General features: G+C 47.7%; 2 protein-coding genes across 7 annotated transcripts; one reads left to right on the top strand and one right to left on the bottom strand.

Annotated features, from left to right (window-relative positions):
- Positions 1-24: 24 nt before the first annotated feature.
- ZNF394 (zinc finger protein 394) lies at positions 25-20,062 on the top strand. 2 transcript variants are annotated; one of them, XM_003815724.6, is made up of 3 exons: positions 25-712; positions 1,515-1,641; positions 5,680-7,074. In XM_003815724.6, exons 1-3 carry the CDS (start codon positions 257-259, stop codon positions 6,780-6,782), a joined length of 1,686 nt encoding a protein of 561 aa, XP_003815772.2. In that variant the 5' UTR covers positions 25-256; the 3' UTR covers positions 6,783-7,074. The 2 variants fall into 2 exon arrangements, with proteins under 2 accessions (XP_003815772.2, XP_034820400.1); XM_034964509.3 differs by lacking the exon at positions 5,680-7,074 and adding an exon at positions 13,361-20,062 and having other exon boundaries at positions 35-712.
- On the bottom strand, positions 12,724-27,279 carry ZNF789 (zinc finger protein 789). 5 transcript variants are annotated; one of them, XM_008968702.4, is made up of 5 exons: positions 27,102-27,279; positions 23,847-23,924; positions 20,537-20,663; positions 16,182-16,295; positions 12,724-13,848 (listed from the first exon to the last, which is right to left on the bottom strand). In XM_008968702.4, exons 2-5 carry the CDS (start codon positions 23,868-23,870, stop codon positions 12,836-12,838), a joined length of 1,278 nt encoding a protein of 425 aa, XP_008966950.1. In that variant the 5' UTR covers positions 23,871-23,924; positions 27,102-27,279; the 3' UTR covers positions 12,724-12,835. The 5 variants fall into 5 exon arrangements, with proteins under 5 accessions (XP_008966950.1, XP_003815782.1, XP_054971147.1 ...); XM_003815734.5 differs by having other exon boundaries at positions 26,981-27,277; XM_055115172.2 differs by lacking the exon at positions 27,102-27,279 and adding an exon at positions 21,968-22,050 and having other exon boundaries at positions 23,847-23,927.
- Positions 27,280-27,325: the final 46 nt, after the last annotated feature.

Raw genomic sequence — 27,325 nt, 5'->3', positions numbered from 1 at the left:
AGAGAGGCCCCGGAAATGCAGGGAAGGGTGCCGCAAGGCGTCGATGACGTGCTTCCGGCACGGGATGTTTTCGGTTGTTTGACCGAGAGAGTTGTAGGCGCAAAGCTGAGGAAAGGAGAAAGTGTGGAGAGAGGCCTGGTGTGGTGGGGCCCGGTGTTTGGGACCGGAGGGTGTTGACGGCTGATGAGTTCCTTGGGTTTGCTCTTTCTTCACCTGAAAAGAAGACTCCAGGAAGGGCAGCACATGCCGAAGAAAGATGAATTCCAGCTTGACCGCCCAGAGGCGCGGCAGTGACGCCGAGTTGGGACCCTGGGTGATGGCTGCGAGGTCCAAGGACGCGGCGCCGTCCCAACGCGACGGACTTTTGCCCGTGAAAGTGGAGGAAGACTCACTCGGAAGTTGGGAGCCCAGCTATCCCGCGGCTTCGCCGGACCCCGAAACTTCTCGACTGCACTTTAGGCAGCTGCGTTACCAGGAGGTGGCTGGACCGGAAGAGGCGCTGAGCCGGCTCCGAGAACTCTGTCGTCGGTGGCTGAGACCCGAGCTGCTCTCCAAGGAGCAGATCCTGGAGCTGCTGGTGCTGGAGCAGTTCCTCACCATCCTGCCCGAGGAGCTTCAAGCCTGGGTGCGAGAGCACTGCCCAGAGAGCGGGGAGGAGGCGGTGGCCGTGGTGCGGGCTCTGCAGCGAGCGCTCGATGGAACCTCATCCCAGGTGAGAAGCGAAAGGCACGTTCTGGAGGTGGGAGTGTGGAAAATAGGCGTTTAGGGGTGCTCTGCGTTTCGGAACTTATTTCCTTATTACATTTCGTGTGAACATTGGGGTGTGTATGGACTTCCTTTCTGTAGGCCACAGTGACAGATCCATCCAGGAAATGACTTGTTATAGACCTCAGCATAAAGCGAACACGGATTACTGGTTTTCTTTCTTTTTCTTTTTCTTTTTCTTTTTTTTTTTCTTCTTGTTGTTCTTGCTGTTGTTTGAGATGGAGTTTCACTCTTGTTGCCCAGGCTGGAGTGCAATGGCGCGATCTCGGCTCGCTGCAACCTCTGACTCCCGGGTTCAAGCGATTCTCCTGCCTCAGTCTCCCGAGTAGCTGGGATTAAAGGCGCCCGCCACCACGCCCGGCTAATTTTTGTATTTTTAGTAGAGACGGGGTTTCACCGTGTTGGCCAGGCTGGTCTCGAACTCCTGACCTCAGGTGATCCGCCCGCCTCGGCCTCCCAAAATGCTGGGATTACAGGCGTGAGCCACCGCGCCCGGCCTTGTTTACTTTTAATCTGTATCATATTTCCATTCCCATACATCAAAGTGATATAAGTTAAAGAAATATTTTGCTCCTACCTACCTCCAAAATTAGTGTAAATAGTCCACAGAAAGGCTTTTCAGGATTACAAGAGAATGTCAGCCTCTATCTCTGATCTCTCCAAACTCCCTTGTCGGTACAAGACTCAAGAAGAGTGTTAGTGCTGTACAGGGACAGCAGGTACTGAATGGGGCTCTTGTGTTGTTCCAGGGGATGGTGACTTTCGAGGACATGGCTGTGTCTCTAACCTGGGAGGAGTGGGAGCGCCTGGACCCAGCACGGAGCGACTTCTGCAGAGAGAGTGCGCAGAAGGATTCCGGGAGCACAGTTCCGCCGAGTGAGTGCTGTTGCTCTGCTGGTTTATTACGGTGTGTGGTTTGTGAAGGGCTGGTTCACTACCATCCCTGAGCCACTATGCCATTCCCAGACTTGGGCTGAGAGCCTTCAGGTGCCTTCTGTAACGCAAGCAGGAGCCTCTGTACTGCTAGGTGCTAGATTCAGCTTTTTACTTTGGTTCATTTTTAATGTTTTATACATACAGAAAACTATATAAAAAAAAGATAATGACCATCCCCTGTGTCTACCACCCAAGTTTATCAGATCTTAATACTTGGCCATATTGCCAAGGAAATAGTATGTTACAGCTGTAGGTGAGGCCCCCACATAGCCTCCCTGAAACCCTTCCCCTCTATCCTTCTCCAGAGGTAGCCAGTAAGCTGACTGTTGTGTTCATGACTTCCATGCATGTCTTATATTGTCTCTACATAGACACGTAGCTCCACGCTGTATATCATTACTGTATGGCTTTTTTTACTCAACATTACATTTTTGAGATTTACTCATGTTAATGCATGGAGCTCTACCTATTTCACGGTCCAGATACTCCAGAATTCTCTCCATTTCTGTTGATGGACATTTAGGTGTCTTAAGTTTTTAACCATTACAGCATTGCACCGAACATTCTTGTATATTCTTGCATATCTTTGTATATTTGTTCTTGTGTTGGAGTTTTTGAAGAGAATATGCCTAGAGACAGGCAGTACTCCCCCCTTCCTGGTTTTGCTTTCTGCGGTTTCACTTACCCACAGTACGCAGTACAATCAGATATTTTAAGACAGGGAGAGACCACATTCACATGACTTTTATTACAGTATAGCATTTGTTTTTCATTTTTTATCTTTGGGGGTTTTTTTGAGATGGAGTTTTACTCTTGTTGCCCAGGGGGAGTGCAGTGGTGTGGTCTCAGCTCACTACAACTTCTGCCTCCCAAGCCAAGCAATTCTCCTGCCTCTGTCTCCCGAGGAGCTGGAATTACAGTTATGCCCCACCATGCTCAGCTAATTTTGTATTTTTAGTAGAGACGGGGTTTCACCATGTTGGCCAGACTGGTCTTGAACTCCTTACCTCAGGTGATCCTCCTGCCTCAGCCTCCCAAAGTGCTGGGATTACAGGTGTGAGCCACCAAACCTAGCTAAGTATATTGTTATAATTAATAGTTACTGTTAATCTCTTAATGTCCCTAATTTATTAATTAAACTTGATTAAAGGGATGTACATATAAGGAAAAACATTATAGGCCAGGCACTGTGGCTCACGCCTGTAATCCCAGCACTTTGGGAGGCCGAGGCGGGGAGATAATGAGGTCAGGAGATCGAGACTATCCTGGCTAACACGGTGAAACCCCGTCTCTACTAAAAAATACAGAAAAAAAAATTAGCCGGGCGTGGTGGCGGGCGCCTGTAGTCCCAGCTACTCGGGAGGCTGAGGCGGGAGAATGGCGTGAACCTGAACCTGGGAGGCGGAGGTTGCAGTGAGCCGAGATCGTGCCAGTGCACTCCAGCACTCCAGCCTGGGTGACAGAGCAAGACTCCGTCTCAAAAAAAAAAGAAAAAACATTATATATATATACATATATATATATACACATATATATATACACACACACACACATACACGTATGTATATACATATATATACACATATATATATAGGCTTTGGTACTATACACAATTTCAGGCATCACTGGGGGTCTTGGAACGTGTCCCCACAGAGAAGAGGGAACAACTGTATGTTCATCTTGCTCTCCAAAGAGCCCATAACTAATGTATATGCCACCAGCAATACTAATAATTTTTCTTTCTCCATATTCTTGTCAACATTTGCTGTTGGCTGGGTACGGTGGCTCACACCTGTAATCCTAGCACTTTGGGAGGCCCAGATGGGAGGATTGTTTGAGGTCAGGAGCTCAAGACCAGCCTGGGCAACATAGCGAGACCCCATCTCTTTAAAAAAAAAATTAATAAAAAAAAAAGTAATACATTTTGGCCGGGCGTGATAGCTCAGGCCTGTAAATCTCAGCACTTTGGGAGGCCGAGGTGGGCAGATCACGAGGTCAGGAGTTCAAGACCAGCTTGGCCAACATAGTGAAACACCGTCTCTACTAGAAATACCAAAAATTAGCCGGACCTCTGATGCCTGATGTGCAGGGGCCCTGGCACCCTGCTCACCCACCCATCCCTTCTGCTGCCCTTTGCCTACTCTGGCCACACTGCCTTGCTGCTCCAAAATATGCCAGGCCCCGCTGCCTCCTGGTCTTTGTGCTATGTGACCGCTCTGCCTGGAATATTCTACTCTACTCTGTAGGAAGCAAAGTTTCAGGGCTTTGCTCAAATTGCTCCCTTGTGCCGGGTGTGGTGGCTCATACCTGTAATCCCAGCACTTTGGGAGACCGAGGTAGCTCACACCTATAACCCTAGCACTTTGGGAGGCCGAGGCAGGTGAATCACTTGAGGTCAGGAGTTCGAGACCAGCCTGGCCAACATGGTAAAACCCCGTCTACTAAAACACCTACTAAAATACCTACTATAATACCTACTAAAATACCTACTATAATACCTACTAAAAATACAAAAATTAGCCAGGCCAGTTAATGGGCACCTGTAATTACAGCTACTCAGAAGGCTGAGGCAGGAGAATCACTTGAACCTGGGAGGTGGAGGTTGCAGTGAGCCGAGATCACGCCATTGCACTCCAACCTGGGTGACAGAGTGAGACTCTGTCTCAAAAAGATAAAATAAATAGGCTGGGTGCAGTGGCTCATGCCAATAATCCCAACACTTTGGGAGGCCAAGGCAGGTGGATCACCTGAGGTCAGGAGTTTGAGACCAGCCTGACCAACATGGTGAAACCCCATCTCTACTAAAAATACAAAAATTAGCCAGGTGTGGTGGCACGTTGCCTGTAATCCCAGCTACTCTCGAGGCTGAGGCAGGGGAATTGCTTGAACCTGGGGGGCAGAGGTTGTAGTGAGCCGAGATCACTCCACTGCACTCCAGCCTTGGCAACAAGAGCGAAACTCCATCTCAAAAAAATAAAATAGCTGGGTGTGGTGGCTCACGCCTGTAATCGCAACACTTTGCAAGCCCGAGGGGGGTGGATCACAAGGTCAGAGGAGTTCGAGACCATCCTGGCCAAGATGGTGAAACCTCGTCTCCACTAAAAATACAAAAAAATTAGCCGGGTGTGGTGGTGGGTGCCTGTAATCCCAGCTACTTGGGAGGCTGAGGCAGGAGAATCACTTGAACCTGGGAGGCAGAGGTTGCAGTGAGCTGAGATCATGCCACTGCACTCCAGCCTAGGCAACAGAGCAAGACTCCATCTCAAAAATAAAATAAGATACGATAAAATAAAATATAGGCTGGGTGCTGTGGCTCACGCCTGTAATCCCAGAAGTCTGGGAGGCCGAGGCAGGCGGATCACGAGGTCAGGAGTTCAAGACCAGCCTGGCCAATATGGTGAAACACCGTCTCTACTAAAACTAGCAAAATTAGCACCTGTAATCCCCGCTACTCGGGAGGCTGAGGCAGGAGAATCACTTGAACCCAGGTGGCAGAGGTTGCAGTGAGCCAAGATCATGCCACTGCACTCCAGCCTGGGCAACAGAGTGAGACTCCATCTCAAAATAAATAAATAGCAACAGAGTAATACTCCGTCTCAAAATAAATAAATAGGGAGGCTGAGGCAAGTGGATCATGAGGTCAAGAGATAGAGACCATCCTGGCCAACATGGTGAAACCCCATCTCTAATAAAAATACAAAAATTAGCTGGGTGTGGTGGTGTGCACTTGTAATCCCAGCTACTCGGGAGGCTGAGGTAGGATAATCAGTTGAACTCGGGAGGCAGAGGTTGCAGTGAACTGAGATCGGACCACTGCACTCCAGCCTGGTGACAAAGCAAGACACCGTCTCAAAAAATAAATAAATTAATTAAAATAAAAAGTAAAAGGGGTTTGAGGGTTTAACATTCTGCCAGCACTTGCTTATTTCTGTGTTGCACAGGGATGCACTGGCAGGAATTTGTATTTTCACGTTTCAGGTTTGGAAAGCAGAGTGGAGAACAAAGAGTTGATTCCAGTGCAACAAATTTTAGAAGAAGCGGAGCCACAGGGGCGACTACAAGAAGCGTTCCAGGGGAAGCGCCCCCTGTTTTCTAAGTGTGTCAGTACCCATGAGGACAGGGTGGAAAAGCAGTCCGGAGACCCCTTGCCCCTGAAACTTGAAAATTCTCCTGAAGCAGAAGGATTCAACAGCATCTCAGATGTCAATAAGAATGGTTCCATAGAAGGGGAAGACTCTAAAAATAATGAATTGCAGAACAGTGCCAGGTGTTCCAACCTTGTTCTATGTCAGCACATCCCGAAAGCAGAGAGGCCCACTGACAGTGAGGAACACGGGAACAAGTGCAAGCAAAGTTTCCACATGGTGACGTGGCACGTGCTGAAACCTCACAAGTCTGACAGTGGAGACAGTTTCCATCATTCCAGCCTTTTTGAGACCCAGAGGCAGCTCCATGAAGAAAGACCTTATAAATGTGGTAACTGTGGGAAGAGTTTCAAACAACGCTCTGACCTCTTTAGACACCAGAGAATCCACACAGGTGAGAAACCGTATGGCTGCCAAGAATGTGGGAAAAGCTTCAGCCAGAGTGCTGCCCTGACCAAGCACCAGAGGACACACACAGGCGAGAAGCCGTACACCTGTCTGAAATGTGGGGAGCGCTTCAGGCAGAATTCACACCTAAATCGTCATCAAAGTACCCACAGTAGAGACAAACATTTTAAATGTGAGGAATGCGGGGAAACCTGTCATATTTCCAACCTTTTTAGACATCAGAGACTACATAAAGGGGAAAGACCCTATAAGTGTGAAGAATGCGAGAAGAGCTTCAAACAGCGCTCTGACCTCTTTAAACACCACAGAATCCACACTGGGGAGAAGCCCTATGGATGTTCCGTCTGTGGGAAACGCTTCAATCAGAGTGCAACCCTCATTAAACACCAGAGAATTCACACTGGGGAAAAGCCTTACAAATGTCTTGAATGTGGGGAAAGATTTAGACAAAGTACACACCTTATCCGACACCAAAGAATTCATCAAAATAAAGTGCTGTCGGCTGGGCGTGGTGGCTCACGCCTATAATCCCAGCACTTTGGGAGGCCAAGGCAGGCAGATCATTTGAGATCAGGAGTTTGAAACCAGCCTGGCCAACATGGTAAAATCCTGTCTCTACTAAAAATACAAAAATGAGCCGGGCATGGTGGTGCATGCCTGTAAGCCCAGCTATTTGGGAGGCTGAGGTAGGAGAATCACTTGAACCCAGGAGGCGGAAGTTGCAGTGAGCTGAGATCACGCCACTGCACTCCAGCCTGGGCAACAGAGCGAGACTCCCATCTCAAAAAAGAAATAAAGTGCTGTCATTTTGATATGTTTCTATGTGACTTGGCCTGTTTCTTTTCTTGTCCAGAACCACATTCCTTGCCATTTGGAGTATATCAGTCAATTATGGATCTTCCTTGAGTATCTCCTACAAGATAGGTTCAATCTGTCCTGAGCCTCATTACAGACTGATAGTTTCAGTGAGTGAAGAATGAGGAAGTAGGGGGCCTTCTGAAATGTGAGCTGATGCCAGGTAAGAGACTTTTGATGATAAGAGCCAGGCTGACATGTAACTGGGTTCTGTCCTTGTTATCTGCGCTCTACCTTTATGTATTATTTTTGAGACTGGGTCTCGTTGTAGCCCTCCAGCGGGAGCCCAGTGGTGTGATCATGGCTCACTGTGGCCTCAGCCTCCTGGGCTCAAGTGATCCTCTTGCCTTAACCTCCTGAGTAGCTGGGACCACAGGCACACACCACCACACCCAGCTTTTTTTTTTTTTTAAGAGATAGGGTCTTGCTATGTTGCCCAGGCTGGTCTCAACCTCCTGGGCTCAAGGAATCCTCCTGCCTCAGCTTCCCAAAGTGCTGGAATTACAGACACAAGCCACCACACCCAGCCTACCTTTATTTACTTTTTTTTTTTTTTTTTTTTGAGATGGAGTCTCGCTCTGTCACCCAGGCTGGAGTGTAGTGGCATGATCTTGGCTCACTGCAACCTGCACCTCCTGGATTCAAGCAATTCTCCTGCCTCAGCCTTCCAAGTACTTGGGACTACAGGTGCACCATGCCATGCCCAGCTAATTTTTTGTATTTTAGTAGAGATGGGGTTTCACTGTGTTGCCTAGGCTGGTGGTGAACTCCTAAGCTCAGGCAATCCGCCCACCTCAGCCTCCCAAAGTGCTGGGATTACACACATGAGCCACCATGCCTGGCCTTTTTATTCACTTTTGAACCAAATCTTGCTCACTACAATTATTAATACTTCCCTAAGAATGTATTTTAGTCATTTAAAATTTGCCTTTGGCCTTAGATTGTAGAGAGGGTTTCAACTACTTCATAATCCCCAAAAGATCTGGTAAAGCTCAGTACTCAAAAGAAGCACTCTATTTTTCACTTTCCAGAAAACCTAATTTTGCATAGTCCCTCTTTCTTTCCCATTCTAGGAGCCTAGGAGTTCAGTTTTATGACTTGCTGATTTCTTTTTTTTTTTTTTTTTTTCTTGAGACAGAGTCTCGCTCTGTCGCCCAGGCTGGAGTGCAGTGGCGCAATCTCGGCTCACTACAAACTCCACCTCCCGGGTTCATGCCATTCTGCCTCAGCCTCCTGAGTAGCTGGGACTACATGCACCCCCACCATGCCTTGCTAATTTTTTGTATTTTTAGTAGAGATGGGGTTTCACTGTGTTAGCCAGGATGGTCTGGATCTCCTGACCTCATGATCCGCCCACCTTGGCCTCCCAAAGTGCTGGGATTACAGGCTGGAGCCACTGTGCCCGGCTTTTTTTTTTTTTTTTTTTGAGACAGATTCTTGCTCTGTCGCCCAGGCTGGAGTGCAGTGGCATGATATCAGCTCACTGCAACCTCCGCCTCCCAGGTTCAAGCAATTCCCCTGCTTCAGCCTCCCGAGTAGCTGGGACTACAGGCACTCGCCACCACACCCGGCTGATTTTTTGTAGTGTAGTAGAGACAGGGTTTCACCATGTTGGCCAGGATGGTGTCTATCTCCTGACCTCGTGGTCCGCCTGCCTCGGCTTCCAAGTTTCTAATCATGCCTTGGTCTTCCCAGTTAGCCCCCAAGCTGAACCCATCGGAAATCCAAGAGTTGCCTTATTAGAACAAAGACATGCATCACTAAGGAAATTCCAATGGGTTTAACAGCTCTGTGTCAGGAACAAGTGTCAAAGACCAAATATGATAAGAAAAGATGCTCTTAGCACCCTTATCCCTCAGGAATTCTCCAAGGTTTGGGGAGCTCTCTGCTAGTCATTGAGGATGAAGACCAGATACATATTTATCATGATATCACAAGGCTTATTATACAAAATTTGAGTATTTCTTGCAGAAGTGAATAAAATAGAACATAAGAATCATCTCCAGTAAAGCAAGTGTGGTTGTCCTTTCCAGGTCCTGTGAAAATGAAGGGAAGAGAGTGTCTGCTCAGCTCCACTAGGGGCTCCCACCATCACGGTCAGGAGACCACTCTCTCCCTGATGTAGGTGAGCTGGGGCACGTGTAATAGAGGCCTCTGCTTGAAGGAATATCATCAGGAAACAGCAGTCAGGGCACTAGTGGCCCCTGACAAACACAGGGCAGAGCCCCGGGTCTAGTCTGGGTGTAGGTGGCTTCTGGGTGATAGTGGTCTAGTCTGGGTGATAGTGGCTTCTCTTCCTCTAGGAACTGTTTGGAAACTGAAGAGTGTCTGGCCTAGACAGCACCTACACCTCCCTCTAAGTTTGAAGCCATCTCAGGATGGCTGCGCTTTGGATGTGACTGTTCATTTTCTATGGCTGAGTCTCTCTAGATTTGGCAGTTCCCTGTGGCTCAGTGAATTAGAAACAGTTCTCTCCTGTTTGTACCTTCTTTAAACATGAGGATTAATCTGAGTGACAAGTGCCTGAATGTCTGAACTGGTCATCGGAGAGAATCGTAAATACAAACTATCTTTTTTTTTTTAAAAAAAAAAAAAAAAGGTCTCACTTTGTCACCCAGTCTGGAGTGCAGTGGTGTGATCTTGGCTCACTTGCAGCCTCAACTTCCTGGGCTTAAGCGATCCTTCCACCTCAGCCTCCCAAGCAGCTGGGACTACAGGCATACAACCACCACACCCAGCTAATTTTTGTACTTTAAAAGTATGAGAGAGGCCAGGCACAGTGGCTCACGCCTGTAAGCCCAGCACTGGGAGGCCAAGGCTGGCAGATCACGAGGTCAGGCATTCAAGACCAGCCTGGCCAACATGGCGAACGAAACCCCATCTCTACTGAAAATACAAAAATTAGCTGGGCATGCTGACAGGCACCTGTAGTCCCAGCTACTCAGGAGGCTGAAGCAGGAGAATCGCTTGAACCCAGGAGGCGGAGGTTGCAGTGAGCTGAGATCTCACCGCTGCACTCCAGCCTGGGCAACAGAGCGAGACTCGCCATCTCAAAAAAAAAAAAAAAAAAAAAGATGAGGTTTTGCCATGTTGGCCAGGCTGGTCTCAAACTCCTGGGTTGAAGTGATCCACCTGCCTCAGCATCCCAAAGTGTTGGGGATTACAGGCATGACGCAGTGCACCTGGCCTGAGAGCAATATTTGTTTGTTTTTTTTTTGACACGGGGTCTCACTCTGTCGCCCAGGCTGGAGTGCAGTGGTGCAATCTTGGCTCCCTGCAACCTCCACCTCCCGGGTTCAAGCAATTCTCCTGTCTCAGCCTCCTGAGTAGCTGGAATTATAGGTGCCCACCACCACGCCCGGCAAATTAGAGCAATTTTTAATACAGACATAGGATGATGTTTAGGATATCAAAATAATTTAAATGGATCTCTTATATTGTTGAGCTCTAGGGAGAATACACTCAGCTCAACCTATTTAAACTGAATGTCAGAATGTGCTTAGAATAACTGGAAACAGAAGGGATATGGCTTCTCAGAGAACATAATTGACACTTTTTGAATACAAGTAGTTTATTTGTTGGGGAGAGGTTGCAACACTATTAGGGAAGGTGGAAGAGACAGAAGGGAAGTCACCCAATGAGGTATCTACCTTGGGTGAGTGCCTGTGTGCAATTCATGGGGAACCTCTGGAAACTAAAACACATGCTTCAGAGTTTTCCACACATGGGGAGATGGAGAATTTGGTGTTTATCAAATTCCCATCGATGATTGGTTGACAGCTGCTCCCAGAATGTGTTATTACCCCACAGGCCACAAGGTGCAGACACAGTCAGATGAAGCCCACGGAAGGTGTAAGGCCAGAGGGACTTCGGCAGGGCCCACGGCACCTATTACAAATATTGACTTACAACTCTTTTTTTTTTTTCTTTTTTGAGATGGAGTCTTACTCTGTCACCGAGGCTGGAGTGCAGTGGCATGATCTCAGCTCACTGCAACCTCTACCTCCCAGGTTCAAGCGATTCTCCTGCCTCAGCCTCCTGAGTAGCTGGGACTACAGGCGCGCACCACCATGCTCGGCTAATTTTTGTATTTTTTAGTAGAGATGGGGTTTCACCGTATTGACCAGGCTGGTCTCAAACTCCTGACCTCGTGATCCACTCGCCTCGGCCTCCCAAAGTGCTGGGATTACAGGCGTGAGCCACTGCGCCGGGCTGACTTACAACTCTTACCAGAATCTAACATACTCATTTTAGATTATGGGCAACTTTTTTTTTTTTTTGAGATGGAGTCTTGGTCTGTCGCCCAGGCTGGAGTGCAGTGGCGCAATCTCAGCTCACTGCAACCTCTGACTCCCGGTTGAGGTAGGTGATTCTCCTACCTCAGCCTCCCAAGTAGCTGGGATTATAGGCGCCCACCACTGTGCCTGGCTAATTTTTGTATTTTTAGTAGAGACGGGGTTTCACCATCTTGGCTAGGCTTGTCTTGAACTCCTGACCTTGTGACCCACCCGCCTTGGCCTCCCAAAGTGCTGGGATTACAGGTGTGAGCCACCATGCCCGGCCTGATTATGGGCAACTTTTAGTTCTTCATACCTCACTAGTTACTAGTGAGTAGCCCTTAGTTTTGTTTTGTTTTTTAAGTCTATACGTTAGCATGTAATAGTTGTATGTAATACAGGAAAGGCATTCTTCTTCAATCATTTTTTTTTTTTTTTTGAGATGGAGTCTCACTCTGTTGCTGAGGCTGGAGTGCAGTGGTGTGTTCTTGGCTCACTGCAACCTCCACCTCCCAGGTCCAAGCGATTCTCCTGCCTCAGCCTCCCAAACAGCTAATTTTTGTATTTTCAGTAGAGACGGGGTTTCACCATGTTGGCCAGGCTGGTCTTGAACTGACCTCAAGTGATTCTCCAGCCTCAGCCTCCCAAAGTGCTGGGATTACAGACATGCGACACCATACTGGCCGTCTTCAAACCTTCAATCATTCACAACCCATGCAATGGTCCCCAGCCTGGCAACCACACGGCACAGCTTCTCTGGCTCCCTTCTGCCTTAACTAGGCTGGAGGGAATGAGGGCATAGAGGGTGCAAGAGAGTGGACACAACAGCCTAATAACCTTTTCTCTGTTTTTTGTTTTTTTTTTTGAGACGGAGTCTCGCTCTGTCGCCCAGGCTGGAGTGCAGTGGCACGATCTCAGCTCACTGCAAGCTCCGCCTCCTGGGTTCATGCCATTCTTCTGCCTCAGCCTCCCGCATAGCTGGGACTACAGGTGCCTGCCACCACGCCCGGCTAATTTTTTTATTTTTTAGTGGAAACGGGGTTTCACTGTGTTAGCCAGGATGGTCTCGATCTCCTGACCTTGTGATCCGCCCACCTCGGCCTCCCAAAGTGCTGGGATTACAGGTGTGAGCCACCGCGCCCAGCCCTTTCTTTTTTTTTTTTTGAGACACCCTCACTCTGTCACCCAGCCTTCTTAGTAGCTGGGACTGGAGGTGTGAGCCACCACACCTGGCTTTGTTATTTTTTGTAGAGACGGGATCTCACTGTGTTGCCCAAGCTAACATTTCCTTTTAAGTGTTTCTTCACTACAGATTGGCTACACAAAGAGGGCTCCCATAGAAAAACCCTTTGTTACATTTATTGCTTTTCATGGAAACAATTACATGATACACACTTGAAGTAGAGGTTTATAAGTTCTAGTCCTCCAATGACTGCTTTCCAGTTAACATCATGTGGATATCTGTCCTTTGTGAGTGCCCTGGTGCTTAATAAAGCTTGTGTGCCACTTGAAAGATTTTCCACATATGACACATTGGTAGGGTTGGCTTCCAGTGTGAATGACCTGATGTCGAAAAAGATTCCTCTTAAAACTAAACGTTTTCCCACATTCTCCACATTGAAAGAATTCCTCCTTTGTATGGATTCTTTGATGCTGAATGAGATCCACATTCCGACCAAAGGACTGTCCACATTCACTGCATTTATGGGTGTTCGGTTTACTGTGAATCTGTTGATGACATAGAAGGGTTGAATGCCGGCCAAAGGCTTTTCCACACTCAAGGCATTTATGGCGTTTTTCTCCACTATGGATCACCTGATGTCGAATAAGGGTTGAATTCTGACTAAACGTTTTTTCACATTTGCTACATTTATAGGGTTTTTCTTTGGTGTGAATCCTCTTATGTTCAACAAGATACGCGAGCTGCCGAAAACACTTTCCACAGTCATGACATCTGTATGGCTTGTTTTGCAGGTGACACTGTTTATGGACCGTAAGAGCTGACCGCTGTCTGAAGGCTTGCCCACAGACCTTACACTCAAAAGGATTCTCTAAAAAGTGAATTCTTTGATGTTGATCAAACCATGCCTTACGCCTAATGACTTTTCCACATTCACTGCATTCATAAGACTTTGCTCTTGTGAGAATTCGCTCATGCCCCAAAAGCAAAGATCTTTGATTGAAGGGTTTGCCATCCTCATCATATCTGCCCCGCTTCCACCTTGTTTGTGCATTCTGATCTTGAATAAGGTTAAGGTTTTGAAGGAAGCCCCTGCTGTATTCATCACCACTAGTAGGGAAAGTAAGCCTGCAACTGTCCACAAATTCTTTACACTTATGTAACTTTTCTGAAAGTTTCTCAGCTGATTCCTGCATTACCACTGATATCTTATATGACTCTAAATCTTCAGAAAATTTCTGTTTTGGAGTTAGCTTTTTCATCTTGTGTCTGGCTTCAGAACCTAGCCAAATAACAAGAAAAGATGTAAATGACCTATCCACTGCAGAAGAAAAAAAGGAAGAGAAGGCAACTGTTAGGGGTCTAGGACAATCAAATGAAGCTAAGAAGTGATCTCGTTTACATCATCAGACTCAAGAGGCCAAAACTCTGAAATTTTTTTTTGAGACGGAGTCTCTCTCTGTCGCCCAGGCTAGAGTGCAGTGGCATGATAGCTTACTGCACCCTCTGCCTCCTGGGTTCAAGTGATTCCCCTGCCTCAGCCTCCCGAGTAGCTGGGATTACAGATGCCAGCCATCATGCTCAGCTGATTTTTTATTTTTAGTAGAGACGGGGTTTCACCATGTTGGTCAGGCTGGTCTCGAACTCCTGACCTCAGGTGATTCACCCACCTCGGCCTCCCAAAGTGCTGGGATTACAGGCGTGAGCCACCGCACCCAGCCCAAAATTCTGAATTTCATTGGACTCTTCACTTTCATAACAAAAACAGCTCTCGGCACCAACAAACTCACTATAAATGTATAGGAGTGTGTATGCCAGAGAATGTGAGAGCAGAGCCCATCACCATTATTAGAAAAACAACTTACTCTAGGTACTCAGTGGTGCCAAATAAATATCAAAGAGGTAGCATGTCATGCTTCAAGATACATGCTTTTTGTTTGAGACAAGCCCAGGCTGGAGTGCAGTGGCATGATCTCAACTCATTGCAACCTCCACTTCCTGGGTTCAAGAGATTCTCGTGCCTTAGCCTCCTGAGTAGCTGGGATTATAGGCATACACCACCACGCCCGGCTAGTTTTTGTATTTTTAGTAGAGATGATATTTCGCCATGTTGGCCAGGCTGGTCTCAAACTCCTGGCCTCAAGCGATCTGCCCATCTCGGCCTCCAAAAGTGTTGGGATTACAGGTGTGAGCCACGGCACCTGGCCTAGATACACGTTTTTAATAACTCTAGGTGAAACATCTGCTTAAAAATGGACAAAGTATAGGATAGCATAGAAAAGGAACCAGAGGGAAGTAGGGACAAAAGCCAACTGAATAGAGCAATGGGTCTCAACTAGGGGTGAACAGGGTTTGGACAATGTCTGGAGACATTTCTGGTTGTCACACCTGGGGAGGTTCAACTGGCATCTAGTGGATGCAGGCCAGGGCTGCTACTCAACATCCTAAAATGCACAGGGCATGCCCCATCCTGCCCCCAAAGAATTCGTCAGCCCAAAACGTCAGTAGTGCCATGGAGGAGAAACCTTGGATGTGAAAAACAGGAGCAGCTGCATCGGGACACAGTAAGTAGAAAAATGCAGATATGTCAGGAAATACGGGAGTAATATGAAAACAAAACAAAGCAAGGGAACAAGAGGCAGCACCGAGAGAGGACAAGTAATGAGGGTGGAATCAAGGGGCATCCAGGGTGCCCTAAGAGCTGTCACTTAGAAAACACTAGAGCATCTGCGTCAGAGCAGCACTTTTTCCTGCAGGAGAGAGAGGATAAGCATTCTAGACTTGAAGTCAAACCCCAGTGTCCACCTCCCAACTGTGAGAGTTCTTTTTTGAGACAGTCTTGCTCTGTCACCCAGGCTGGAGTACAGTCATGTAATCTCAGCTCACTGCAACCTCTGCCTCCCAGGCTCAAGCAGTCCTCACACCTCAGCCTCCTGAGTAGCTGGGACTACAGGCATGCGCCACCACACCCGGCTTAAATTTGTATTTTTTGTAGAGATGGGGTTTCACCATATCACCCAGGGTGATCCTGAACGCCTGGGCTCAAGTGATCCTCCTGCCTCTGCCTCCCAAAGTGCTGGGATTACCGGCATGAGCCCCCATAGCAGGCCTGTGTGATATATATATATATATTTTTTAATTGAGACAGTCTTGCTCTGTCACCCAGGCTGGAGTGCAGTGACGTGATCTCGGCTCACTGCAGCCTCTGCCTCCCAGGTTCCGGTGATTCTCCTGCCTCAGCCTCCCAGGTAGCTGGGATTACAGGCACACGCCACTACGCGGGGCTAATTTTTATATTTTCAGTAGAGACGGGGTTTCACCATGTTGGCCAGGCTGGTCAACTCCTGGCCTCAGGTGATCCGCCCAACTTGGCCTCCCAAAGTAGGATTACAGGAATGCGCCACCGCGTCCAGCCAAGATTTCTTAATCTTAGTTTCTTCATCTGGGAAATGGGGATGCCGATCTTCCTCCCACGTCACAGGGCAGTAGGGATGAAGAAGTGGGATAATATATGCCCAGCACCTGGCTCAGCGTCTGGCACACAGAAGGGGCTTCACTAACATGCCTTCCCTTCCTCTTCCTGATTCCACTCGCCTGGGTCTCTTCCTCACCCACCTGGGCAAGCACTACCGGAAGCCTTCCTATTCCCAGCTCTCGGTAGATCCAGGATCCACTGCTCGTCCCAGTTCTCCAGCTGACAGATCATCTCAGGTTTGGGAAACTGAAATCCTACTCATGGGGAAGTAAATGGGATGTGGCCGTTAGTGAGTTACAGAGACATGGCCCGGGGCTCAGTGGCAAGCAGAGATAAGGACAATAATCAAAAGCGGTGGTGAGAATAGAGATTGGCACAATCTTTGTAAATATCTGGCAGTCTTTATTGAAAGCCTGAACAATGTTCATACCTTTGGCTGTGGTCATTTCACTCTTAGAAATATAGCCTAAAGTACAATTGCAACCAAGATGAATGTGCCAGAGACGTTCAGCACAGTGGTATTGCAGCATCAAACTGGAAATAAACTGAATATCAAAAGGGAACAATTAAATCAAGCGTAGCACATTAATGCGATGAAGGCATAAGTATTAGGCAGATATTAAAAATCCTTGTATTCAATTGTTTTTTTATTTTATTTTTGAGACAGAGTCTTGCTCTGTCACCCAGGCTGGAGTGACAATCTCGGCGCACTGCAACCTCTGCCTCACAGGATCAAGTAATTCTTCTACCTCAGCCTCCCAAGTAGCTGGAACTACAGGCACAGCGCCCCCACGCTTTGCTAAGTTTTGTATTTTTATTAGAGATGGGGTTTCACCATGTTGGCCAGGCTGGTCTCGAACTCCTGACCTCAGGTGATCCACCCGCCTTGGCCTCCCAAAGTGCTGGGATTACAGGCTTGAGCCACTGTACTTAGCCAACTATTTATTTATTTATAAATTTATTTATTTATTTATTTTGAGATGGAGTCTCTGCTCTGTCGCCCCCACCCGGCTAATTTTTGTATGTTTATTTTTATTTATTTATTTATTTTTGAGACGGAGTTTCACTCCTGTCATCCAGGCTGGAGTACACTGGCACCATCTCTGCTCACTGCAACCTCCGCCTCCCGGGTTCAAGTGATTCTCTTGCCTCGGCCTCCCAAGTAGCTGGAATTACAGGCATGTGGCCACCACGCCCAGCTAATTTTTGCATTTTTAATAGAGACGAGGTTTCACCATGTTGGCCAACTGGTCTCGAACTCCTGACCTTAGGTGATCCACCTGTCTCGGCCTCCCAAAGTGCTGGGATTACAGGCGTGAGCCACCGTGCCCGGCCCAACTATTTATTAAAATAGAAAAACACTGCCTATGTATTTTAAAGCAGAATACAAAACTCATATATAGCATGATCCAAATTTTTTTTATTTTTGAGACAGAGTTTTGCTCTTGTTGCCCAGGCTGGAGTGCAATGGCACAATCTTGGCTCACCACAACCTCCGCCTCCCGGGTTCAAGCGTTCTCTCCTGCCTCAGCCTCCAGAATAGCTGAGATTACAGGCATGTGCCACCACGCCTGACTAATTTTGTATTTTTAGTAGAGACAGGGTTTCTCCATGTTGCTCAGGCTGGTCTCGAACTCCCGACCTCAGGTGATCCGCCCACCTCGACCTCCCTCCCAAAGTGCTGGGATTACAGGCGTGAGCCACCATGCCTGACCCCAAATTTTGTTTTAAAAAACTATGTAGTGTGTATGTTATGTGTGTGTGTGTATAAGTAATTAATACAGTTTGAACATCCCTAATCCAAAATGCTCCCAAATCCGAAACTTTCTGAGCACTAACCTGATAAAAGTGGAGAGTTCCACACCTGACCTCACGTGACCAGTGGCAGTCAAAACGCAGGTGCACAACACACAGTTAATTCAGCCTTCCCCAGGGAAAAACAGAGATTGGCACAATCTTTGTAAATATCTGGCAGTCTTTATTGAAAGCCTGAACAATGTTCATACCTTTGGCTGTGGTCATTTCACTCTTAGAAATATAGCCTAAAGTACAATTGCAACCAAGATGAATGTGCCAGAGACGTTCAGCACAGTGGTATTGCAGCATCAAACTGGAAATAAACTGAATATCAAAAGGGAACAATTAAATCAAGCGTAGCTTGAAGAAGCTACATGTCTAAGGTGTATATGAAACATAAGTGAATTTCTTGTCAGATCCTCAAATTATCTTATTATATATTTATGAGTATTCCAAAATCCAAAAAAGAAAAATCCGAAATCCAAAACACTTTTGGTCCCCAGCATTTTGGATAAGGGATTCTTTCCCTGTAATAGACACATAGACGGACTGGGAAAAAGTAAACCAAAATGTTAATAACAAGAGTTACTTCTGGAAAGTAGGCCTGCAGGTGATTTTTATTATCTACTCTATTTACTGATGTATTTTCCAAAATTTCTGTAATGAAAATTATTTTTAGAACTAGTAAAATCCATAAAAGAAGGCAGTGATATAGTAAAGAAGCACTCTCAGCTGGGCGCAGTGGCTCACACCTGTAATCCCAGCACTTTGGGAGGCTGAGGTGGGCGGGTCACCCGAGATCGGGAGTTTGAGACCAGCCTGACCAACACGGCGAAACCCCGTCTCTACTAAAAATTAGCTAGGTGTGGTGGCACATGCCTGTAATCCCAGCTACTCAGGTGTCTGAGGCAAGAGAATCACTTGAACCGGGGAGGCAGAGGTTGTGGTGAGCTGAGATCCTGCCATTGTACTCCAGCCTGGGCAACAAGAGCGAAACTCTGTCTCAAAAAAAAAAAAGAAGCACTCTCAAATGTTACTATTGGATATGCAAAACAGTACAAAGTTTGTTGAAGAATCATTCAGTAATCAATAAAGATTAAAGTGCCATCTCATTTAACTTCAAAATTCTGATTTTGGGAAAGTATCTTGGGAAATGATCAAAAATTCATGCAAAGATTTATACTCAAACATCTATTCAAACATTATAAATACACAAGCAAACCAACGAACAAACAAAGCCAAGCTCAATGTCCCCACATGGGAAAACAATGAAATATTATTATGGACCACACAATGGAATTATATTATGCTCGTTTACTGATTATGTGGGGAAATGCTGATACAATAATGTTACATTTAAAACAGATTACAGGATTGCACATAGAATATGCTCAGCTACTTTTGTAAAGGCATAGGAAAAAAAGACTGGCAGGAAACCTTCCAAAATATTAACAGTGTTACCCATGAACACTTTCCTCTTCTCCTCCTTTTCTATGCCTTCCATGTACTTATGTATGCTCCTGTAATGCTTTTAAAGGGAAAATTAAAATTATAAAAATCCAGAGGTGGGTGGACAGTCCCACAGAGGTGGTCAAGACTCTGTGCTAAGAGTGTCAGTGCAAGGGTTAAACATGTGACCCCAGAAAGAAAACTATTTAGCAAGGCAACTCCCACAGTGGGAGACTACAGTGGACTAGGACAGGGTAGGCTCCTGAAAAGAATGGAAGCAGTGAAGGTTCAGAAATGAAGTTGATTGAAAATCATTTCCTGAGCACCCACTAATGTTACACACCAAGAAGTTACCCATTTCCGGAGAAAAGAAAGAAAAAGACTTTCAAGAGCATAAGAAGTGAGCCTTTGGAATGTAAATCTACCATAATTCTCAACTCCTGGAGGTCTTACAGATGAGGAACACGAGGTGAGAGTGAAGAATGCATGAAGTGTCTCGGTCTGAGCCCTAACACAACACGACTATTCACTGTCCCCAGTCCCTTATGTGAAACCCTTAGGACCAGATGTGTTTCAGGAGTCAGAATTTTTCCCATTTCAGAAAGGTGACCTGGTGTAAATATTTTACATAACGTATCATCCCCAGTAGGGTTTGGAGTGGTGCCCTCGAATACACTGTTATTTTTGTTGTTGTTTTGTTTTGTTTTGTTTTGAGACGGAGTCTCGCTCTGTCACCCAGGCTGGAATGCAGCGGCATGATCTCGGCTCAATGCAACCTCTGCCTCCCGGGTTCAAGCGATTCTCCTGCCTCAGCCTCCCAAGTAACTGGGACTACAAGCGTGCACCACCACACCAGGCTAATTTTCGCATCTTAAGTAGAGATGGGTTTCACCATATTGGCCAGGCTGGTCTCAAACTACTGACCTCATGTGATCCACCCGCCTCGGAATCCCAAAGTGCTGGGATTACAGGTGTGAGCCACCGCACCTGGCCTACACTGTTATTTCTGAAGTTGGGTATACAGATATGCACACCAAGTTGGAAAAATAAAGACAATAAATGGTTTCCTATAGGATGAAGTCAGGTTTCACTGTGGTGATGTCTGGTCAGGGCTTGTAGCCACACGAGTTATGAAAAAAACTTTCGGTTTTCACCGCTTTTTCTGATTCTGGAATTGCAGATAAGGGACTAAGGGCTTGCACAGACACTCAGAACACAGACAAAGCCCAATCTTCAAGCCGTGTCCTACCCAGCAAGACCATGTTCCTGTAGTTCTCCAACATCACATCTCGGTAGAGGTCCTTCTGACCCCAGTTGAGGTGGCCCCACTCCTCTCTGGTGAAGTACATCGCCACATCCTCAAACGAGAGCAGCTCCTGGAAAAGTAGCTGATAAAGGTAACTGCAATTCTTAAAATAACTTACGCTCAATGATTATTCCACAGCTGAGGAAACCAAGGTTTGGGAGGTAGAGTGTGGGCCAAGGGCACCCAATTCATAAGGAATATATTCAGGGCTCCTTTCAGGCCTGATGGCCCTCAGGCCAGACATGTGCTGGCTTCCATACCACGGGGTCGACACAATTAATCTCTAAAGGGCCAGATGGTAAATATTTTAGGCTTTTCAGGCCCTCTGGTCTCTGTTCCAGTTCCTCAAATCTGCTGTTGATTAGAGGAACAGCAAATCAACAATCTGAGGAACAGCCTTTGTGTTGGAGCACAAAAGCAGCCGTGGACAAGTAAGCGAATGGGCACAGCTGTGTTTCAGGGAAACTTTACCAAGCGGTCCAGGGCAGTTTGCTGACCGCTGCTCTATAAAAATAACCTATTGCTTCTGCCCCAGGTTCCTTAGGAAAGAGATGAGGTCACTGGGGGGTTGGTTAATGTGCAGACTATTTACAAAGGGATGAATAGTCTCAATGAACATGAACAAGAAATGTGGAAGCTCGCAGGTCCTGGCCACCCTGGGGAACCAGGGCCTGCTAGGTCTGAAGGGGTAAGGTGGGGAGGGCTGCTGGAGCCCAGAAGGCTGCTGGAAGGGGAGCAAGACCAGCTGCAGCCGAACAGGATGCAGCCACACCCATCCCACAGCCCAGTGGGGAGGGAGCCATGGGAAGAGAAACCCAACCTCAGTTTTCCCCAGGCCTCCGGCGCCCTGTCCCCCGTCCTCCAACCCTCTTCATCCCATTGCCACAAGCCAAGCAGATGCCAGAGACCAGGGGAGCCCGTTGCTGGAGAATATAAAAGGTACAGACCAAGGCGCAGACGCCTGGGGAGCATATCCAGAGTGGGCAACAGTGGACACAGCACAGTGAGCACAGGGGACATTACATCTGCAAGTGACTGCCCCCTCCAGTGGGCTGACCACTGAAGCTGCCACACTCTCCCTCCCACACCACTGCAGCCCTCTGGGCAAAGGGGCCCAGCGGCTGTCTACACACTCCCTGCTCTCACAAGACACTGCATGGGTTCAGAGGGGATGTGTTCAGGGAAAGGGCAAACGTTCGCTGTCCTATAAGTGGTCAGTAACAGGAAATGCCCACCCCCATCCTGAGACCATCCTGAGAAGCTTCACGTAGCTCCCCTCTGCAGGCAGGCACCAGAACCTCCCAAATTATACGGACTTTCTTTCCTGCCTATCAAACCTGAGTTCCACTGCTATGGTTGCAGGCCCTTTCTCACCATTATCCAGAGTGTCACTCTTTTACCAGAGCTGCGCTGCCATGTCCTCAATCTGACCTACTCAGCCATCTGCATTCCCGCACCTGCACAAGGTTAACAAGCATGGGAATAAAATGGCTTCATCTCCCAGAGTCATTGTGGCATGGTAACTCCTCTCCTAACATCCACAATAGGTTCTTGGAAACTGATTTTTAGCAAAAGTATGTACAGCAGCAGGTCCTTGAATAACTTTGTTTCACTGTAACACTGATGGAAAAAAAACGGTTTTGATATACATAGTTTCCCTTAAAGTTGCAGTTTCCAAGAACCCATCAACAGCTAGGACTTGTACATTGACAGATGGGCACCAAATGTTGCTTAAAAGTTCCATTTTTTGTTTGTTTGGGTTTTTGTTTTCGTTTTTGTTTTTTGAGACAGTTTCACTCTTGTTGCCCAGGCTAGAGTGCAATGGCGCGATCTCGGCTCACTGCAACCTCCACCTCCTCGGTTCAAGCGATTCTCCTGCCTCAGCTTCCCAAGTAGATGGGATTATAGGCATGCGCCACTATACCCAGCTAATTTTTGTATTTTTAGTAGAGATGGAGTTTCACTATATGTTGGCCAGGCTGGTCTCAAACTCCTGACCTCAGGCAATCCACCCCCCTCAGCCTCCCAAAGTGCTGGGATTCCAGGCATGAGCCACTGGTCCTCTCCTTTCTTTCAAACTCAGTCTCTTCTAGGCTGGGCGCAGTGGCTCACACCTGGATTCCCAGCACTTTGGGAGGCTGAGGCTGGTGGATGGCTCAAGCCAAGAGTTCAACAACAACCTGGGCAACATGGTGAAACCCTGTCTCTACAAAAAATACAAAAAGTAACCAGGCATGGTGGCATGTACCTGTGGTCCCAACTACTTGGGAGGCTGAGGTGGGAGGATCACCTGAGCCTAGGAAGGTCAAGGCTGCCATGAGCCATGATCATGCCACTGCATTCCAGCCTGGGCAACAGTGTGAGACTCCGTCTCAAAAAAAGACAAAACACAGGCTGGGCACAGTGGCTCACGCCTGTAATCCCAGTACTCTGGGAGGCTGAGGTGGGTGGATCACGAGGTCAAGAGATGGAGACCATTCTGGCCAACATGGTGAAACCCCGTCTCTACTAAAAGTACAAAAATTAGCTGGGCGTGGTGGCACTCGCCTGTAGTCCCAGCTACTTGGGAGGCTGAGGCAGGATAATCACTTGAACCCGGGAGGCAGAGGATGCAGTGAGCTGAGATCGCGCCACTACACTCCAGCCTGGCAACAGAGTGAGACTCCGTCAAAAAAAAAAAAAAGACAAAACAACTCAGTCTCTTCTAATCACCCTCCATAATGCTACAAATTCAATAACTGACCTTCCATTATACCCGTTCATAGGAACAGTTCAGAATTTATTATGAGAAGTTCCTTACACATCTATCTCTCTAATCAGGTTGTAATCTCCTACAGGTAAGAGTTGATCTCCCAGAACAGAAAACAGTACCTGGAGTGTACAGCAGTAGGTGCACAATAATGCTCACAGACAGAAACAATGGGCAACTACTACAGTAATAAGAGCAACAACTTAACACAGTGCTAAACGAGTAACCAGATACTGCACAAAGGACTTCACAGGGTGTTTTTCATTGAATCTTCACAACTCGCTGTGATAGGCACTCTCACTGACCCATTTTACAGAAAAGAAAACTGGAGCCAGAGTATTTATGTAACTGAAGGAAGCCCATGTGACTCCAGAGGCTAAGCTCTCTACATTGCACTGTCTAAGAAGGAAAACTCCCCACATTGATCAAGAGGGCTCGGTCTGAGGAAGGAGCTGCTGGTGGCAGTGACTATGCTGATGAAGCAGAGGGGGAGGCACAGCTCACCTTCCCCCTGGCTGGTGGGAACATGGCTTCCACGGCGTGGTCTTTTGCAAGGGGTGGGATCCTGGACGTCTGGCTGAGCTGGAGAAGAAAAAAAGTCAGTAAGGCCAGCCCTAATTTGAAGCTCTCTTGGTTGGCAGATCTGGGACCGGGAATTCCAACAGGGCCCACAGAGAAAGCTTAATACAAAGTCCCTGTGTTTGGTGTTGGAACATGTGACGAAATGCATGAGCCGCTACAATAAGTCTAGTAATTTCAATTTCCCAAGCTCCATCCAAGAGAACCTGCAGCCCTGCCCTCCCCTTCTCCCTAGAACATGTCATACTCTGCACCTCATATACAAAGGGACAGCAGATAGACCACATATAAACATAGCACTCTGGCCAGGCACGGTGGCTCACGCCTATAATCCCAGCACTTTGGGAGGCTAAGGCGGGTGGATCACGAGGTCAGAAGATGGAGACCATCCTGGCCAACATGGTGAAAGCCCTTCTCTACTAAAATACAAAAAATTACCTGGGCGAGGCGGCAGGCACCTGTACTCCCAGCTACTTGGGAGGCTGAGGCAGGAGAATCGCTTGAACCTGGGAGGCGGAGGTTGCAGTGAACTGAGATTGTACCACTGCACTCCAGCCTGGTGACAGAGCAAGACTCCATCTCAAAAAAAAAAAAAAAAAAAAAAAAAAAAAAAGATAAAATAGCACTCTGATCCACACCCTGCAGCAACCAGCTCTGGAAGCCAAACCATAGCCTCTGAGGCATGGGCCCCAAATCAGGATTTGATCAATAACAGCTTTATCCAAAATTTTGCTCCCCACTCCCTTTAATTTAGGACCAACAGGAGAAAGCCAAATGCTCCCCTCCCCTATCACACAGGATGTCCGAGTCTAGTTATCCTAGGGATTCCAGTTCACCAGCTTTTCTTTCTCTAAATCTACTTACGTATTTCCAACCCTGCTCCTACAGCCAGCTCCACCTGCTGACAAGCCCCCTCTGAAAGTGTTCTAAAGGGGTCACTCAACCCTCACCTCTAGCCTGGTGATTTGCTAGCAGGATTCAGCAACAGTAACAATTACAGACTTGATTTTTTTTTTTTTTTTTAAACAGAGTTTCACTCTTGTTGTGCAGGCTGGAGTACAATGGTGTGATCTCTGCTCACTGCAACCTCCGCCTCCTGGGTTCAAGCGATTCTCCTGCCTCAGCCTCCGGAAGTAGCTGGGATTACAGGCACCTGCCGCCATGCCCAGCTACTTTTTTTGTATTTTTAGTTGAGATGGGGTTTCACCATGTTGGTCAGGCTGGTCTTGAACTCCTGATCTCAGGTGATCCACCCACCTCAGCCTCCCAAAGTGCTGGGATTACAGGCGTGAGCCACTGCGCCCAGCCTACAGACTTGCTTTCTAACTCAGGATGAATTTTAATGAAATTCACTTTCATTTTAATGGATGCCCCTCAAACACAGTTCACCTTCCTGAAAACAGTTTAGAAGACCCTTTGCCTTTTTTTTTTTTTTTTTTGAGGAGTCTCCCTCTATCACCCAGGCTGGAGTGCAGTGGTGTAATCATGGCTCACTGTAGCTTCCAACTCCTGGGCTTAAGCAATGCTCCTGCCTCAGTCTCCTAAGTAGATGGGACTGCAAGAGTGCACCACCACGCCCAGTTGTTTGTAGTTCTTTTGTAGGTGGGGCCTTGCTATGTTGCCCAGGGTGGACCCTCTGCCTTTTAAGCAAAGAGGTACACTCTAAAAACTATCCTGATCAATGGCTCCAAGGCTGGAGCAAAGGCCTCATCCCTTTCATTCTCTACACCAAACTTGTCCAAACCTCAGCCTGTGGACCGCATATGGCCCGGGACGACTTTGAATCCAACCCAACACAAATTCGTAAACTTTCTTAAAACCTTATGAAATTGTTTTGCGATTTTTTTTTTAGCTCATGAGCTATTTTTAGTGTTTGTGTATTTTATGTGTAGTCCAAGACAATTCTTCTTCCAATGTGGCCCAGGGAAGCCAAGAGATTGGACACCCCTGCACTATATTTACTGAATGTGTTTGTGAAGGCTGTGCATCTGAATGTCAGACTTGCTAATGAAAAATTAAATGGAGTCCATGTTTTGGGTACGGCCCTAGGCCAACCACCCACAGCCACGTAAGGCATTTAAAATACATTGATTTCTCCCTTGAGTTCAGGAGTTGGAGACTGCAATGAGCTATGATGGCACCACTACACTCCACCCTGGGTGACAGAGCGAGACCCTGTCTCTCTTAAAAACAACAGGCCGGGCGCGGTGGCTCACGCCTGTAAATCCCAGCACTTTGGGAGGCCGAGGCGGGCGGATCACGAGGTCAGGAGTTCAAGACCAGCCTGGCCAACATAGTGAAACCCAGTCTCTACTAAAAATACAAAAATTAGCCGGGCATGGTGGCGCGTGCCTGTAGTCCCCGCTACTCGGGAGGCTGAGGCAGGAGAATCGCTTGAACCCGGGAGTTGGAGGTTGCAGTGAGTCGAGATTGGCCCATTGTACTCCAAATTGGGCAACAGAGTAACACTTCGTCTCAAACACAACAGCAACAACAATTCCTTATTTCCCTGAAAAGTGTGCGCTGACCAGGAAAGAAGCTTTTTTCTCGTCCGCATGATAAACTGAACCAATCAGCTACAGATGCAAGGCTGATCCAGCTCGACTTACCCTAGAAGGAATGCAAGTTGATAATGGCCAATTACAATCAAGATCACTGCACTTCCTCATTTAGCTTTCCAAGCTGCCATTGGAACAATCTGCCAGCTGTTCCTCTGCATGCACAATAAACTCTTAAAACTTTAACTGGAAGGGACTGTTAACTTTTGACAAAATCCAAAATGCCGCTTCACAATCACGTGAACACCTTGCACTAACAACCACGGCTCATCTCCCACTCTAACAAAACCAAGTCCAGGCGTTCACCAGCCATTCATTCTTCGGACTTTGCTCCTCTCGCTGCCGAAGACTTGACACCGCCAAAAATACTCAAAAGCTGGTGCCACAGGCCCCGAGAGCCGCCGCACAAGCCCGGAGCGTCCCCTGCGAGCCGGGGGTGTGCGCAGTGGCCTCCCCCCCGCACCCACGCCCCCCACAACACTCGTTTCCTTCTCCCCAAACCTGCTGACGGCTCCGAATCTCCGCCAAGCCGCCTCCACCAGGGGCTGGGCTCTCCTCTCGGGGTTCCCGGGCCTGACCCGAGGTCTGTCTGGTCCGCGCCCCTCGGCGAATCACCCCTTACCGGAGCAACAGACACAACCACTCTGGCAGCCTCAGAGCCTCTCGCTGGCTCCACCTGCGCGCGCCGAGCGAAGCGTCCCAGCCAGCGGCCCCTCTAGGACCGCGGAGGCTTCACGACTCTCTTGTCAGACAAAGAGAGTGGCGCCCGCGCGAGTGGGCCCGAACCAATCAACGGCCGCCCTCCCCGCCCAGGCCAATCAACGGCCGGAGACAGCACCGAGAGAG

This window comes from Pan paniscus, chromosome 6 (genome assembly GCF_029289425.2).
Source record: "Pan paniscus chromosome 6, NHGRI_mPanPan1-v2.0_pri, whole genome shotgun sequence".
Classification (NCBI taxonomy): domain Eukaryota; kingdom Metazoa; phylum Chordata; class Mammalia; order Primates; family Hominidae; genus Pan; species Pan paniscus.
The sequence above is the reverse complement of the archived record's forward strand: the minus strand, read 5'-3'. Positions and strand labels throughout refer to the sequence as shown.